Here is a 17,171-nt window from a genome sequence, read left to right as displayed (position 1 = left end):
AAACACAACTTTTGTTATAAGTTATCATAAATTAACTTTTTTCGAACTTACTGTGAAGAGAAACGTTACAGAGAAAATGTCGTCAGGAATTTCGCTACTATCTACATCCGGGTTTGCTTGTCTGACGTTTGGTCACGTGGTTCCGTTTTAAAATAGTTTACAAATTTTCTGAATTTTAATTTAAAAAATGCCCTAAATAAAACAATATTTTAATGCTCTGTATTGAAACTGTATTTTAAATTACTTTATTAATAGCTTTTATCAAACATTTTGCGAAATAGTATTTTATTTTTAACTACTAAAAACATATCTTTAATATCGGGTCCATCAATATATAAATAACTTTGTTTACATTATTATAAAAACCATCAACTGTGTTAATTTAAACAATCTATTTGCTAGAAATACAATCCATATTTAAGATAACTTACATCTCTTTATTAACTATACATAATTAATATAATAAACTTGGATTAAACTGATACACTTAAAACAAATTATTAACGAATAAAACCGCTTTTCTATTCTAAACTAAATGTCTTGTATATAAAACTAGTACAGTGCAATACCACGCTGATAATAGAGAAAGACCACGTGTGTAGAAAAGCGTCGCACGGAATTTGTTATCAGCGTTCTCTTTTTGCTCCTCCTGCTAAAAGCGTTTTTTCTTTTTTCTTCCAAAGCTAAAAGGTGCAAATTCTTCTGCAGTATGCCAAGATGTTTGGTTTGCCTAAGAAACGTTAAGATAACTTATAACTACAAGAGCGTTTTTTGCAAAAAAAAATTCTTAAATAATTTTTTTGATTTTTAGTCAAATTTAGCAAAAACACCGACAATCTTTTTGGTAATAAATTCTATTTAATATTCCACAATAACGACTATAAAGCACGAATGATTTAATTACTAGAATATATTGAAAGGTAAGTTAATGATTTAACAGTGTCACAATGTAACAGCAGTAGTAAATTTTAGGCAAAATTAAATGTCAAAAACAATAATTACAAAGGAGATTTTCCAAAGTTATAACATTATTTGATTATTTTAAAAATACATGATAGCGATTGAATGGCAGTGATTTTTTAATGACAATAAAACTAAAATGAAGTTGAAATTTTAATTAAATAATAAATTCATGATATGACAAAATGCAATTAAAATGTAACAAAAAAAAATATTAAACATAAATTGGGTATTTTGATTTATTTTTTCTTCTTGACAATGGATCTGAACTCGGGGCTTGAATGGGTCGTTGTTTAACTAATATTTTAGGTTGTTGTGCCACAACCAGATTACCAGAAGTTGGTAAGGCCTTTATTGGACCCTTGGATTTTTCGTATACAGAGCTATGTGAGGATTGTAATTTTTTCAAAAACATTTTCTTTTTCTTTTCGTTAACGACATTACTTGTTAAGAAAGACTTTGCTAGATCGGCGATCTGCATTTGTGTATACTCTCCACTTTGTTTTGCATACTCGTTACTGGTTATCATTTCACAAAACGTGACTTCTGCAAAAAAAACATTTTTTTTAATGATAAAAAAATTAAAAAAATTTCTGATCTCATAACTTAGAGTAAGTAAGTAATTAGAAAATTAATAAAAACCGAACAATGTATAAAAAATTGGCAGAAACTTTTTAGAAAAAGGTTATTTTTTTAGAAATCTATCTACCTTGTTGTAAAAAGGAGGGACTATCCACCTCTCCCGATTCAATCATTTCAATCTTTCTCTGGATCGTATTCTTTGTTCCGAATGGCATCAGAAACACGGTGTCAATATTGTGCATCATAAAAAGCAACAGAGGGGAGGAAGAAGCCTCGGATGAGTAACGATCCTGGCTCCCGGAAGAGAAAATTATCCTCGGAAATTCTTGGAGGATCAACCTCTTGTTTTTGCCCTAAAAATAAAAAAATTTAAAAATGTTAAAAATTATGAAGTGTAACATTTTAAGTAAAAAAATAAAGAATAAAATATTGCAAGTGGTCACTTAAAAATCTCCTAATAAAAAACTTAGCCAAACTAATAAAAAAATATTTAAAATTACAGAAAACTTACCCTTATCAGCAACTTAATGTCATCTCTTTCGGAAACACATTGAAGAAAAGTTGTCAAATCCCGGAGTTCTGCAAAAACAGAGTCCGGGAGAAGATGAAGAAACAATTGAACAACTTCTAAGGTTTCTGAGACAGGTTTGGAAGCTGAAAAAATCAAAAATTTTAAAGTCAGAGCTTTATTATTTTTTAAGAAAAAGGATATATATAAACTTATGTAAACTTACCAAGCATATTTGTAATGATTTCAACTATTTCGGTCATCGAATCATCAATAAGAGGCTTGGATAAGGATTTGTAATAATCGGCAATAGCACAGTACAACTAAAATCAAAATAATTAATTTAGTTTCTAAATGAGCCACCCAAAAATTTTTGAAGTACAGAGGCAATCATGTTTTATACCTGTAATTTTTTGTTGTATGAATGCTCTCTTGCATTTTTACAGAGGATTTCGTAACCGTTTGGTAGGTAGCGTAAAACAGCTAAAGCATAATTTATCCAATTGTCATCACTGTAAAAACAAAATGATTTAGTAAAAAAACGTTTTAAAATTTAAAACCAAGAAAAAAATTGTAAAATTAAAAAAAAAAAAGTTAAATAACAATATAAAAATACCTTTTGAAGGAAACAGCAACTTGACTATACTGCAAACTTGAAGATAAATTATTCCAAGTAAATTTATCTTTTTCTAAAAAAAAAATGAATGGTAAAACTTAAATTAAAAACAAATTTCTAAATTTAAAAGAGAAAAGCACTACTGATAAAATTTACTTTAAATTGTTAATTTATATAAATATAAAAGCACTACTGATAAAATTTACTTTAAATTGTTAATTTATATAAATAATTTTTTGTTTACCTTTCTTTTCAGATGTAGGTGAAGTAATTAAACAATCAACAAAAGGGAGATCAAGAATTTGAAGAAGTCTAACACGAATGCACTCTCTTCTTATATGGGCACATTCTGAAATTAAAAACTTTTGAGTATTTTTTTTTGTAACAGACGCTTAATTTATGCTAAAAAAACAATTTTCACAAGGTAAATGTGTAAAGCATTGTAAAACATAGAACAAAAGCTGATATAATGTTTAAAATCAAGTTAAAAAATTACCTTGTGGGTTAAGCTTCTTCTCAAGGTGATCCCGTTGTTTTGTGCCGGTGTTAGCTAATGGATTTTTAATCACACAAGAATGATTAACATGAGACGTGGACTGTTCTGATCGCCTATAAAATAAAATCAAGTTTTAAAAATGGTAGTTAAATTACGAGATAAAATCATAAATCGTGCAGAGTGATTAGGTGAAAAAAAAGAATAACTTAAAGCATGCAACATTCTGTTAATAATTTTAAAATAAGGCCAGATTTTTGCTACCTATATGATGTTCTTTTTATTGACATTCTGTTTGCGAATCCAGCAATCGAACTCAGATAACCAGAGGCTTTGGAAAGTCGTGATGGTGTTTCTTTGATGGGGTGTTCCTTTTTTATTATCTTTGGTGGACTTGGGTAATCTTCTGGTTCACAATGACTTGGTATTCTGTGCTTGAGAGAAGGCTTTGGTGTTTTATGTTCCAGAAGCTGGGTAGTGTGTTTAGAAAGGTCGTAACTTTGCCTTGTGCGTCGGTTTCGATTGGACAAAGCCGGTGATGATAGCATTCTTCTTAAACTTCTTGGAGGCTTTGAGCATTCACTTTTAACAGCGAGACTTCTGCGTCTTGGATCAAAACAATGTTTTTGCACAGGAATGGGCTTGCAATTGTTTTCATTTGTCTTAGTATATTTGTGGAGAACAACCGGTGGTTTACAATTTTCTTTTCTGCTTGAAAATGCATACAAGTCTGTAACTTTGTTGTTGTTGTTTTCAACTTTTGTTGTTGTTGTTGTTGCTGCTGTGGTTGTTGTCAGTAGTTGTTGCAGAGAGCTAGTTTGATTTTAATAAATAAATAAAACGTGCTGGGTTAAAAATAAGGAAAAAACAAAGTGCTATTGTTTTTTTAAATATTATTTTGTCGTGCATTTAAAATAAAAATAAATCGTGCCATTACTTCGTGCAACAGAATAAGAAAAATTTGTTAAACAGAAAGTGTTTTTATTTAAGCGATATATACCTTAATGACTTCTTCCTAAAAGAAAGCCGTTGACCAAATTTAAGTCTGCTTCCCTTATTTTCGCTCTCTTTGTTTTCACAATCAGAAGACTAAAAAAATAAGTAAATTTAAGGATTAATTTTGTGTTTAATATATATAGCTAAGATAAATATATTTATATACTGTTTAAAAAGCAATACTTACAGAAGAAGTGTAGTCCTTTCTTAAATTGGAATCTGAAGAGGATCTCTTGACCACATAACCGACTAAACTGGAAGACCTCTTCAATTTCCTTCCAGATCTTGGATCAGGAATTTGAACATCATTTTGATCCTCATCCGACTCGCTGCTGGGAAATCGCATAAAAGTGTCCTTAAACGAACTTGCTGTTTTCCTTCCAAAAGAGTGAAAGCGAGATCTCGGACTTTGTTTTCGACCTGGAATCTGCAAGTTTTTTGATCGTGGGGTCATAAATCTTGGATCGGAAATCGCGATTTGGTCCATTCCATTCATTATTTCGCCGTCAATCTCTTTAAGTGCTTGTCGCTTTGTTTTGGACAAAATAACGTCACTAATTTCATCTGAGAAAGAGTACAGCATTGAAGCAGAGTCTTCAAACTTTGTGCATTTTTTGTCGAAAGCGTACTCGAACACTTTGTTGTCCAAAAATGACTGACAAAGTCTTACAATATTTTCTCGTTTTACTGACTTGGTCGAAAAATGTTCTGGATTATTACGAACAAAATGAAATAACACATCAACAGCATTTAATCCTAAAATTAAATAATATTGTGATTAGCTTACTCACATACAAATAAAAAAAAAATGTATATTTTTATATATAATAAATAAATTCCATTTCTAATAACTTAAAATATTTAAATAAGCTTTATTATATTTTAACATTACAGTCTGTAATATTATTTCCAGTAAAATTAAAAACATATTTACATAATAATTGTCAGACTGTACTAACCTGTAAATGATTCACCGCATTGCATTTTTAAATTCCGTCTTCTTTTAATATTCGCGTTTTCTTTCAAATAAGAAATTAATAAATTCCATGTTCTGGTTGCATGAAATGGACCACCTACATGTAAATTAAAATTTATAAACTATTTTTAATAATTGCTAGTACGAAATAGGATTCAACTTTTTTGTAAACCGAAACTCGACTGCTCGAAAAATAACAAATTGACAATTGTTGGTCCGTTGGTAGTTTTAAAATAAACAACGAAAAAATAAATGTAAAACTTACCGATTGCAGGTGATTCCATTATTTTAATTCTTAGTTTTGTAATTCAAATTTTTCTAGCTAATTTAGTGCTAACGAATAGTATTCACAGTCGTAAGTTAACTTGGAAAACTCAGCCTAACAATTTTTAAAATTTTAAAACCTAGTTTTTGTTTTTAAGTTTTCGCACAAAATAGTCTCTAACAAAATTTATCCAGACTTTTCTGAAATATAATAACAAACTAAGGTTATCCTCATAAATTTTTAACTCTTTTACCGTTTTAAGTTTAATAAATAGTTAGTCATCGTTTTGTGCAATATATTTAAATGCTAAATACTGTTCAGTACTTGTTTAACACATATAATGGCTGTAAGTCGCGTGCCTCTCCTATATACTTGCGGGATACTATTTAGTACACTTCTTCTAATTAAATGATGCCTGATATGGAAGCCAACTTTTTATCACACCTTCTAATTACCCAGCTGGACGCACCTGGCCTTAATTACAAACACAGCAGTGATAACGGAACTTCGCCAATCTACGGGAGTGCGACAGCGCACAGCTTGCTAACATGCAAACACCTAAAGCGTCGTTCTAATATAGAGATAAAAAGCTATCCGAACCTCAAGTTTAAACATTAAATATCGTAACAGGTGGTGCACAGATTACTAAAGTGGTCACAAACACTTGCTTGCTGAAAACAGTAGATAACAATTTCACAAACATGATTTCGATAATAACCAAATTTCAGACCTATCCTTCGTTTATAAACTTTCTAATAATAAACTATGACGTATATGAAACAATTCCTGTATTAAAAACTGACTATGCCTTTATATGTCCATTACACTTTTCTTACAAACAACAAAACACGATTTAAAGTCGGTATAATGAGTCATCTTATCAACCATACTAAATAGGCGAGAAATTCATTAAATGACTTACATAACGAATTAGTTAATTAGACCGATTAACTACTAAGTAAATTTTTCGGCTTCAAACAAGGATTATAGACAACCAAAAACAAGCACAATTCTGTAGACTTTTATTAAGTGTTGACAAAAAATCAATGGACGAAATTGTGGAACTAAAAAAAAGCAAAAATCTCATTTGTGAAAAAAACATAGCCTTATGGAAAAAGTGCATTACAAGTTTCAATGTTATTAGACAGTGAAGTTTAAACCCATGAGTCGTAATATTACCACGACTACTTATTTAACTATTTAACCTTGTAGCTATATGTATATACATGCAGAAAATAAACAGCTAGCTATATTGGTAAGCAAAATGATTTCAAGAAGATTTTCTACAAAAGAATTATTAAGATAATAAAGACTAAATTAGGTTGAACTAAATTTCAGTTCATTTTTGAAATTTAACTTAATTAAAAAGCAAATAAGTATAGCAAAAAGCGACTTCTTTTTAAGTACCCTAAGCTTTTTAGTGCGCACATGAATGGCGATTATAAAAAATAAACACAAAATACACAGGAAAAAAATTACAAGTTGGCAAATAAAAAAAGAAGTGTTACTTAAAAAACAAAAATGCAACAACAGATTTACAGTAAGTTAATACTATAATGAGTTATTAACGAAGACCTAAAAACTGGCAATTAAAATTAATCAAAATAAGCAATCATAATCTTATTTAAAAAACGCCCATAAGCAATAAATGTGTTTAACCAAAATATTGAATTTAGTATTTAGTAAAATAATCCGAAAAAAAATAGTTTTTTTTTAAAAGCTTGTTAATTTTTTAGACTTGCAAAAATTAAGTGAATAAAGAAATAGCAATGCTTAGTTAAATGTAGGAAAAGGTAAATAAAAATTGTTCTATATGCCAAACAAAATAATAGAAATTAGTATTAAGGCTTTAAAAAACGATAAACAACTGTACATTTTTCCTATTCTTTACATATACAACCTTAAAAAAATCAATTTTTTTAGCAATAAACTTAAAAAAAACTATTTTTAATTACAAAAAAAATCCTTTTCTATAGATTTGGAATTGTTTATAGGAAAATCAACACACCTATACGAAATGCAATAATTAGTTCAACTTGTAAAAAATGCCCCTTAAATAAATTACTAATTCATCTTCTATATTCGATTCTACAGTCTGATACACAACTATAAGCCACATACATTTAATAAGGCCCAAGTTTGTTGCAGCAAAAATAGAAATCTCTGTTCAGCACTTAGAGTGGAAAAAATATCTAACTTAACTGTTAGGTTGTTCTATTGTTATTGTCGTTGATTTAGTTGAAATAGGTTGAGAGAATGATGTTATTAGCGCAGTTTGACTTCCACAACTGCTAACGTCAGAGCCACTTTCTTCAGCAGTTTGTGGTAATTTGCAGTCCATTTCTTTAGTGGTAATTTGTGGTAGCTTGCTATTATCTTTTGCAGAAGTTTGTGGTTTTTCAATTGTTGTTGCATTGTTTTGTTGTAACTTGGTTTGTATGACAATCTGGAAAAATAAATTTATTGGTCAAGTGTTTCAACTCTTTTATTTTATTTTGTTATTAAGGAACTTAAAAATGGGTCAGAGTAATTCTAGCTTACCCTTTGGGTTACATTTATTATTTTTTAAACCCCTACCCCCTTAAAATTTGTTTTTTATTAACTGACCTTATTGTTCAAAGTTGGAGAGTCATCAACAGGAGGAAGACCATGAGAATCTCCTCCATTTTTACCCCGATCCTTCATCGAAGATCCTGCAAATATTTTGAAGAGTCAACTTAGCATAGTTTTTTTTTTTACATAATTTTCAAATCTCACAAATTTAAAAAATTTTTTTAAGGTATCGGTTCAATAAATTTAAAAAATCAAATTCTCTTACGTTTTGAATGTTTAGTTTTACGTTTAGCACCAAGTGATCGGGAAGAGTAAGATTTTTTAACAGGTAACACATTGTTTGTAGTCATATAACTTGATGTACTGTTTTCGGAAACATTATCGCTCATATGAACCTAATAAAACAATAAGAATTACTTAAAAATTATTTTTTTTATAAGAAAAAAAATTGAAAAATAAATTTACTTAAAAGAAAGTTGAAGCTGTATAAAAATTATGTAAAAAAGTTGAAGAAATGATTATAGTTAACCTGTACAGCAGTAAAGTTGGCCCCTGACCCAACCGAACCTTGAGTATGAGTAGATTGTTGATCAGCTTCTTTACATGGGGTTGGATGGAGATCAATTCTGTGAAAACATTTATTTAAAAATAAGAAACTAAAAGAAAAAAGATCACAGAAAGGTCTAAAAAATAACTTGAAAAAACATTTGTATTAAAAGTTTAAAATATATAATTTACTTGTAAGATCCATTTTGTCCACTTATTCCAGATATGCTTCCAGTAATGCTGGTTCCTATAAACAAAAACAAAAGATATTTAAAACTATTTCTCCACATACCTAACCTGCTTTATAAATTTTTAAACCGTTGTTTTTAAACATAAAAGTAAAATCTAGTAAAGAAGTGCCTTAAAAATTGATCAGTACAACTTTGTTTGCATTATTAAATGTACGCCAGTCCTAATATTATTTAACTAAAATTAGGATAAAAATTAAATTTCACCTGCTATGGCAACTGTGCTTGCAACATCCGGATCTAATCTTCCAACTTTATCCATGTTACTATCATGAGAGAGATTTAAACTTCCCATTGTCATTCCACCAACACTTGCTTCTCCTATGCTTGGATTTATTCCCCCCATTCGTGCTGTAAAAAAAAATGTTCTTCTATACAAAAAAAAAGTTAAAAAACTAAAATATTTGTAGGGAAAAAATTTTTACCACTAAGAGAGCCAGAGGGTCCATCACCATCGGGTGAAGTTGCCCCATGTTGTCCATTTTGACCCCCAAGATCGATCCTGAAACCCATGGGTAAAGCAGGCATACCACTGCCTCCTGGGGCACGTGTGGGTAGGCGATAACTCCCAGTTCGACACAAAGAAAAGGGGACAACCCCGTAAACATATAACAACATCACTGGCACCCCAACACCTTAAAATAAAATAAATATTGTTAAAAAAATTCAAAATAAAAAAATTTAAAATAAAAAAAATTAAAAAAAAATATTTAAATTAAAAAAAAATTCACTTTTCTGAACAGAAGTTTTAGAATTTTAGTTTTAATTTTTTTAAAGAACTAAAAAACGATAACCATAGTGTCAAAAGGCAAATTAATTTTGTTTTCTTTTACTCTGTTGTTAATACTTACCAACAGCTAGTGCAGCGAGGGCAGGGGATAGAATAATAGATCCAGCAACACAAGTTGCAACCAATAAGTTTCTCTTATATAAAGCAACATCACGGTTTTCATCAAACTGTGCCATAATCTAAAAACAAATTCAACATGTAAATTGTGACGTACAAGACTGACTCTAATCACTAAATATGAGACATATCTAATCCAATCTCTTGTTGTTTTTAGTTTAAATATTGTCCTAGTGTGTATTTATTAGCAAGACATTTGGTAATTGAGCCAGATGGAAATCAATTTCATTATTATCCTGCTTAAAGACACAACAATATACACATAAAGTGGTATTAAGATAAAATCTAAAGATATAATGACCTGTGCTTGGACAAAATTGCAATGCTACAGGCTTTTAAACCAAATTTAAGCGAATAAAATAAATAAACACATAGGTTAATATGTCAGGATAAAACTTAAACCAAATAAAAAACTTGGTATATATATATATGACAGTTTAAAAAAGTGATTATTTTATTTATGACGACAAAATAACTATAACTGTGATGTCATTACGTTCATAACATCATTGGTTGAAACCATGATTAATAATATAATAAAATATGATATTACCGCAATCACCCTACTTGCATAACAAGTATTAATTAATCATGGATCACTAGTTTAATTACATAAACCATATGATATGCATTTTTAATTATTATCATTACTGAGATATATCATGTTCAATGAAATAAATTATTAATTCAGATTTTTGGGCATTCAAATAAAATAAGGTTGGTAAAAAAATTAAAAAAATATTGTATGAAGATTTATTCTTTACTTATTTCACCACCCAAAAAATATGTGTTTAAAAAAATTTAACTAACTTTTTTGACCAGTATAAAAACCAAAACTCACCCTTCTGGCTACCCATATAGGTAAACCAACAATAATAGCAGGGACTGCTAAGCAGGCCACTAATCCAATACCAAGTGGGGCTCCCACTAATAACCCAAGTTGCCATAAAATTTTCTTTTTTCGGCTCCAAGGTTTTTTGCCCCAAAAAGTACAACCAGAAGGACTGAAAAAAAAGAATAAAAAATTTATTAATTTTGATTTTGAATTGGAAAATATTAAACAAGAAACAAAATATAACAAAATTACTAAAATTTAAAATGTCCTTAATTTTAAGCAATATTTGTTTCTAAAAACCTACTAAATTACAAGCTTTATTTTATTTAACAGATTAAAATATAAAAACAAAACCAAAAATAAAAAAGTTTAGGCATAAGTTATAACCACGCACAGACTAAACACTCTAATTTTAATTTTATATAATCCTCAAAACATGTCGTTAACATACACATGGCGCTTTGTTTGTATTTATAGAAACTGGAGTCACAAGTTATTGTCATCTAATTAAGTGAGTCATTTGGTTTCATATGATAACATAACAATGGAGGTCAATGTGCAGATACTGGTGTAACATTATCCACAGGTTACATTTTTTAAGTCGTTTTTTTCGCACATTGATAAAAGTAAAATAAATATTACTTTAATGCCACAGGAAAAAATGACAAAATCAATTTAATAATTTAAAACATGCCATAAGTATTTATGTTAACATAGAGATTTTAAGTTTGTTATGGCATGGTTACCAAACCCAAAAACTCAGAAAATGTATCACCAAATTAATATAACATATAACATTCTTTGTATGTTAAAAATTCACAATATTAAATTTAGTTTTATGAAATAAGATCTGTTTATGGAATTTTTTTAATGGCAAAGCAAAGCTTTTTTTTAATGTTTTGTTTACAGTACTTTCGATTATACAAAATATTGTACAGGTAACTTGATTAGCAAGAGACCTAACCAATTTGAATAATTTATGTAACAACTATTTTAGATACATGTAAATAACTTTATGGATACGGGAAGTATTAGTAAAATCCAATCCAATTTTGTTTAAATGCATTTTACAATAAACAAGATTAGGTATAGGCAAGCCTAAAATGACAAAACCTAAATCTAATAAATATGCCCCCTGGCCTTACAATAATAAAAACTTAAACGTTCAGGAAATTGGAACACAATTTGTCTAACAATTTAGTTTTAGTTTACAAGTAGAAACTTATAGAAACTGAAATTACTCAAAATCCGAAACTTAACAATATTTTAATTAATTTTGGGAGGACTATTTTAATCAAAATTTTTAAAACAATTTAAGTTTACTGATAAGTACAAACTTTAAAAAAAGTTTTAATATCAACCTATTAATGCCTCACCAAAAAAATAATCTCTCAGAAAAAATAATACAATTTCAACTTATTAAAAAAACTTATACCTTAGATAATGTAAATCTGTTATTTCCTGAAGGCACAACCAGCAGAATTCAGCTTCACAGACTGTACAAGTCATATGATTACAAGATCCATCATTCATCTTAACTATAAGAGCTCCACATTTTGGGCAAGGTTTAATTTCATCTAAAAATAATTGTTTTGATTCAAGTTAACATAATGTCTTTTAAAATGAAAACAAGTTTAAAAATAAAGCACTTTTATATTTTTTGTAATACGATTCAAAGAGTCTGTAATAAATATAAGAATGTGTGCAAATTATAGATTGATAAATGTTTAAACAAAGAAATAATAAACTAGTTTTAGTTAACTTATGAAACCAACAGTTTTAAAAAAACAAATTTAAAAAACATGACAGTTTATTTTTCTGTTTAAAAAGTTGTTAACAAACCATGAAAACTTGATCCTTGGCTATATGCGACAGAATTCGATCTTATACGAAGCTGTTTTGTTCTCTGTAAATGTGCTGAGTCACAAGTTTGTGTAGGATGCCATTCCTGTAAGAATGACAAAGCATAAATGAAAAAAATGTTGTAATTAAACTGAGTAACCGAATGTTATTTATAAATCTATTTTTGTCATGATGACGTATCTTCATTCATAATATTAATGACCAATTAGTATAAGATTTAGGTTTTTTATCTAATTTTACTTCGATAGCCACTGCAAGATTTTTTTAAATAAAATAAAAGTATTTGGCCACCTGTTTCATACCGAAAATAACCAATATGCTAAAGCTTTTCCTTTGAAAGTTAATTAGCTAAGTGAAAGTAGAGCAATGTTAGCTATTTGCTATTTAAACAAATATCAAAAAAACTCCCCGATTTTTAATTGTTTAACCAACCTAACATACCACAAAAAGATTAAAACGATTATTTCTTTACAAAAATATGGCATGGTAATAAAACAACTTACATTGCTAGTAAATAACGATTTATAACACAATCAAGTAATAAAAAGGATCATAAAGTTAGGCACAATTAAGTATTAAAGTTAAAAAGGCAAATGTCTGACTTGCAGTTAACCAAGTTTTTAAATTACACCATCGAACAATAGACCAATGACGTGTTTCTTAAAGGCTAATAACAGCTTTTGTAAATAATGATTATGATTAGATGCAAATTTAACGTGGTAGAATATGCTATTGAGAAAATGTTAAAGATTATTTCTGTGCTATTTTATGTGTATTAAAAAAGATTTATATATATACAATTATTTTTAAATCAATTTTAATTTAATTTAAAATTGAGAAATCAGGCATTAATTAAATAATTTTTACTCATTGTCTTAAAAACTCAAAAATATTTTTGTCTGTGCGCTTTAAAATTTAAATTTAAATTAGTTTACCTGTCTGCAGTGGTAACAGAATTCTGTATTACAACCAGGTCTTTTGCATTCAAGTTTAGGGCAACTGGCACAACCAAACGCTATCACTGCATAACTAAAAATAAATAAATTCCTAGTTAGTAAAAAATATTTTTAAAAGTTAAAAAACATAAAAATTTAAATCTTGTTAAATCTTAAATTATTACCAACTTTTTAACAAAATATCTAGGATAAAAACTGTATTGAAATTGCTTAAGGACATAATATTTTTGAGAAACAAATTTAAATATATTTTAACAACAGAAATATTTAAAGCACTTGGTATTGAAATAGAAAGGTTATTAAAATTCATTTTCACTGAACTAAGAAAAATCCAACCCAATTATATATAAAAAACAGACAACATTTCTAAGAAACTGGTTACGGCGTAACAAATAACACCTAAGATACACATCAAGGATTTTGCTTTTGCTTTAAAATAGCCTTCTTTTAGAATCATGTTTTTTTGATATCCTTTTATTTTTACCATATTTTTAGAACAATTTTTAAAAAATCTTCAAAAACAAAATTAAAACGAATTAAACTGTATTTCCACTTACCCACAGTCCGGAGCAGGGCACCATCGACAATCGGGGTCAACACTCAGTGTCCTTCGAAGCGTGAATTCCTCCCATTTGACCATTAGGTGGGGCTCTTGTTTGAGTATTTCTCGCATGTCGCTCGGGTGAAGTTTCTCCTGGCACTCGGGGCACATCAAGTTAACCCTAAATTTAAAAAAAAATTTTATGTTAAAGACAAACAAACAAAAAACAAATTATTGGATGTTTTAATTTTCACATAGGAAAAGGGTAAATCACGAAGCATAAAAATAACCTTCAAAATTTAATCTCATAACAAAATATTATAATACCAATAATGGGTTTTCCAAGAACCTTTATTTTTAAAATAGCTGGTATTAGTTCTTTTAGTCAAAACCACTTGATATATATCTTTAAAATTATTCTTTTTTTATGTTATATACATTTTAAAATATCATTTTAATAAAAAAATAAATATATAACCATTTCTTAGGAAAATTAAAAATGAAATCTAATAAAAAATAAACATATATTGTATGTCAGCTAAAAGGAAATATTTTTAAGTTGTGAATCGATTTATTATTAAATTGTTGCTGTCATGATTTAAAAATGTGACTCCTTTTGTTATTTAAAAAGTCCTATTTTCATTAAAGTTTTTCTAGAAAATGTAAACAACCGAAGAAAAGTTAAAGAGAAAGGGATAATTGGATTCGTGTGAAATGTTAAAAATAAGAAAAACAAACATACAACTAATGTTTTTCAAGAAATTTCTTGGGAAAAACCATCAGTTATCAAACTTTTCACACAGGCATACGATAACATATGGCTACGCTTTAGTTAAAACATTATGGCCTAATTTAGTATAGTCTCACTAGTATAACCTTACATAAAGTTTAATTAAAAGTAATGCTAAAATTTAAAATCAATTATAAAAAACGACATCAACACTGGCAAGATGATAATGAATGAATGTCAGTTATTTTGTTATTTACAATACACACATCATGAGCTTTGGCAACTTTAAATGGCAACCGCTTTTTGAATGGCACTTCCTCTTTTTTAACACTTATACCAAGAACAAAATTTATATACATAAAAAAACATTTTTTTTTTAAAAAGCGTTTGCTAACCAAGACCTACACAAACTAATCCTTTGTAATTCACACAAAAGGTCAAATTACTAGGTAAGCAAATAAGTAACAAAAGACCAGGACTTAACATAATAATTTTCAAATACATACTTTCAAAGTACATATACACACAGAATGAGATTCATTGTCAATTTTTCTACTGCTAATAAAGAAATATTAAATTCTAATATGCAGTGTCTGATAAAAAATCAATATATTCAATATTACCTGCTTTCAGTTATTTCAATTGAAAGGTATTGTCTGAGACAGTCCTGACAGGATCTGTGCTGACAAGTTGTCAATTGTGGAAACTTATCCAAAGGCTGAATAATAAAACATATAAGCCCTGTTAATCTACTTTATAATTTAATAAAGATTGTTAGCAAGTAGCGACATAGCAAATTGTGAAATGGTCATGTCTTTAACCTTTAAAATATTACACTAAAAACACATAAAAAATGCCTGTTATATAGTTATTTTCCCAGATTTTTTTTAATTTCATTTTTGTTTTAATTTTATAGATTTCAATTTTTGAGTAAAATAGGTATTTACTTGTGTGACTAGACATAAAGGACATTCTAAGAGTGAGCTTGCTCCGTTGCGGGAGTGTTCCGAATATTTACTCACAACAGAAATACTTTGCAATGATTTCCTTCGACTGTTATCTGTAAATAAAATTTTTAATTCAAAATATTCAAGGAATTAGAAACTCTTTCTAAATGTTACTCATTGCATACCAAAATTTTTCAATGTATTTAAATTACTTTCAGTTTCAATTCAGTAATTTTTTAAACAAACAATACAGCTTTATATCTAGTCTTTTAATATTTAATTTATGATATCACAATTTTTATAAATTGTATAAGGTTTTAAACCTAACAATTTTAATCAAATTTTTAACTTTTCATAACTTTAAACCAAACATGTGAGGAACATTAAATGTTAATCATACCAGTTTCAATTTTAACACTTGCTAAAGTAACATTTTCGCCTTTAGATAAAGAATCGAGATTATTTAGGTCTTCCGATAAACTGTGAGTTCTATTTCCTTCTTCCGAATTTAAATCTTTACTTTTACCGCTTCTACATCTTCGAAAACTAAAAAAAAATAAAAGGAATAAAAAATGCATTAATTCAACATAAACTTAATCTTATTTGTCCTATATATAATTTAGAAGTATATATAGAAAAGATAATTTACAATCTTTAAAATCCACCACAAATTTTGTTTTATATTTTTTTTAAATTGTTGCCTTGTAAAAATATTTCCTCTATTCCATCGTATTCTTGGAAAGCGTCTTTGCTTCTTTATGGAAGAATTTGATTGTACATCGGAGGTTGACATAATTTGAACAACAATTTTATTGATGTATTGTTTTTGAAACCGTTAAGTTTTTATCAGTCCTAATATTTTCTTTAAGTTCTTCTTTTTATATATTTTTGTATATTTAAATTGTTCCTTAATAATCCATATCCTGTGGTTATGATAAAATCATCGTTTGCATATCCTTTTTTCTTATTTAAACAACAGTTTTGCTAAAAAAAACGTAAAGGCATTAACAGTCTTACAGTAAAACGTATTTAAATTATTCTTATATTTAATCGTCCTGTTTCTAAAAATCCAATTTTTTATAACCTTCGTCTAACTTAACATTATTAGTAAATTGTTTATTTATAAACTAACACAGGTTTGTAGACTGTAGGTGCTTTTCTATCATGTCTACTTAGTTCTGTTTTTAAATAAACATATAAGGTTACATTTTATTTTTTCTTTGACGTCATTCATCGAGCAAGCAACATTACTATTCAATAGGATTCTAAATAATTTAGTAAGATTTTTTATGTATATTTATTTATCCTCGATGTAAAAAGCCTTGTTACACATTTTAGAATATAATTTCTACATATAATAAAATTTAAATTGTTTTTTTTATTTTTAAGTTCTATAACATTGTGTTATTGTTAACCTATCGACCAATATATAGAAAGTATGAATAGCCTTATCAGCTTGTACCCAAGGATCATTTAAAGGCACAACTTGCTTATTCTAAATCATATAAACTTATCAACAAGTTAACATTTTAACTATAAATTTTGTTTTACATTATTGTAAAGAAATACTATGTTAAATTGTGTCAAATTATATGTTTCAAAAATTTTGCAACCTAATTTTGACACACGTTGCAAAAAAACCGCAACCC

The 17,171-nt window shown here is 28.1% G+C and overlaps 2 protein-coding genes across 3 annotated transcripts; both read right to left on the bottom strand.

Moving 5' to 3' along the window:
- Positions 1 to 880: 880 nt before the first annotated feature.
- Positions 881 to 5,590, bottom strand: LOC145759402 (uncharacterized). 2 transcript variants are annotated; one of them, XM_082573223.1, is made up of 13 exons: positions 5,397 to 5,590; positions 5,115 to 5,228; positions 4,343 to 4,911; positions 4,160 to 4,248; positions 3,424 to 3,972; positions 3,163 to 3,275; positions 2,911 to 3,015; positions 2,667 to 2,739; positions 2,454 to 2,562; positions 2,277 to 2,373; positions 2,054 to 2,196; positions 1,670 to 1,895; positions 881 to 1,506 (listed from the first exon to the last, which is right to left on the bottom strand). In XM_082573223.1, the coding sequence occupies exons 1-13, from the start codon at positions 5,413 to 5,415 to the stop codon at positions 1,175 to 1,177; spliced, it is 2,538 nt and encodes an 845-aa protein (XP_082429349.1). In that variant the 5' UTR covers positions 5,416 to 5,590; the 3' UTR covers positions 881 to 1,174. The 2 variants fall into 2 exon arrangements, with proteins under 2 accessions (XP_082429349.1, XP_082429350.1); XM_082573224.1 differs by having other exon boundaries at positions 881 to 1,503.
- Positions 5,591 to 6,407: 817 nt separating this feature from the next.
- On the bottom strand, positions 6,408 to 16,502 carry LOC145758982 (E3 ubiquitin-protein ligase RNF19A-like). Its single transcript, XM_082572692.1, has 17 exons — positions 16,224 to 16,502; positions 15,923 to 16,068; positions 15,523 to 15,635; positions 15,199 to 15,293; positions 13,862 to 14,026; positions 13,284 to 13,377; positions 12,328 to 12,433; positions 11,921 to 12,062; positions 10,492 to 10,654; positions 9,595 to 9,712; positions 9,169 to 9,378; positions 8,951 to 9,094; positions 8,688 to 8,742; positions 8,479 to 8,575; positions 8,215 to 8,344; positions 8,004 to 8,089; positions 6,408 to 7,842 (listed from the first exon to the last, which is right to left on the bottom strand). Exons 1-17 carry the CDS (start codon positions 16,313 to 16,315, stop codon positions 7,594 to 7,596), a joined length of 2,205 nt encoding a protein of 734 aa, XP_082428818.1. The 5' UTR covers positions 16,316 to 16,502; the 3' UTR covers positions 6,408 to 7,593.
- Positions 16,503 to 17,171: the final 669 nt, after the last annotated feature.

The sequence above is a fragment of the Corella eumyota genome, chromosome 7, assembly GCF_963082875.1.
Source record: "Corella eumyota chromosome 7, kaCorEumy4.1, whole genome shotgun sequence".
In the NCBI taxonomy this organism is placed as follows: Eukaryota; Metazoa; Chordata; class Ascidiacea; order Phlebobranchia; family Corellidae; genus Corella; species Corella eumyota.
The sequence above is the reverse complement of the archived record's forward strand: the minus strand, read 5'-3'. Positions and strand labels throughout refer to the sequence as shown.

Excerpts from the sequence above, each read along its gene's own strand:
- LOC145758982 (XM_082572692.1), bottom strand. The coding sequence starts at position 16,315 with ATGTCAACCTCCGATGTACAATCAAATTCTTCCATAAAGAAGCAAAGA. Across the intron at positions 12,434-13,283 it reads TCTGTTACCACTGCAGACAG|GAATGGCATCCTACACAAAC; the intron begins GTAAACTAATTT and ends TCATTCTTACAG. Across the intron at positions 9,379-9,594 it reads CCTCGCTGCACTAGCTGTTG|GTGTTGGGGTGCCAGTGATG; the intron begins GTAAGTATTAAC and ends TTTTATTTTAAG.
- LOC145759402 (XM_082573223.1), bottom strand. Across the intron at positions 2,740-2,910 it reads ACCTACATCTGAAAAGAAAG|AAAAAGATAAATTTACTTGG; the intron begins GTAAACAAAAAA and ends TTTTTTTTTTAG. Across the intron at positions 2,563-2,666 it reads GTTGCTGTTTCCTTCAAAAG|TGATGACAATTGGATAAATT; the intron begins GTATTTTTATAT and ends TTGTTTTTACAG.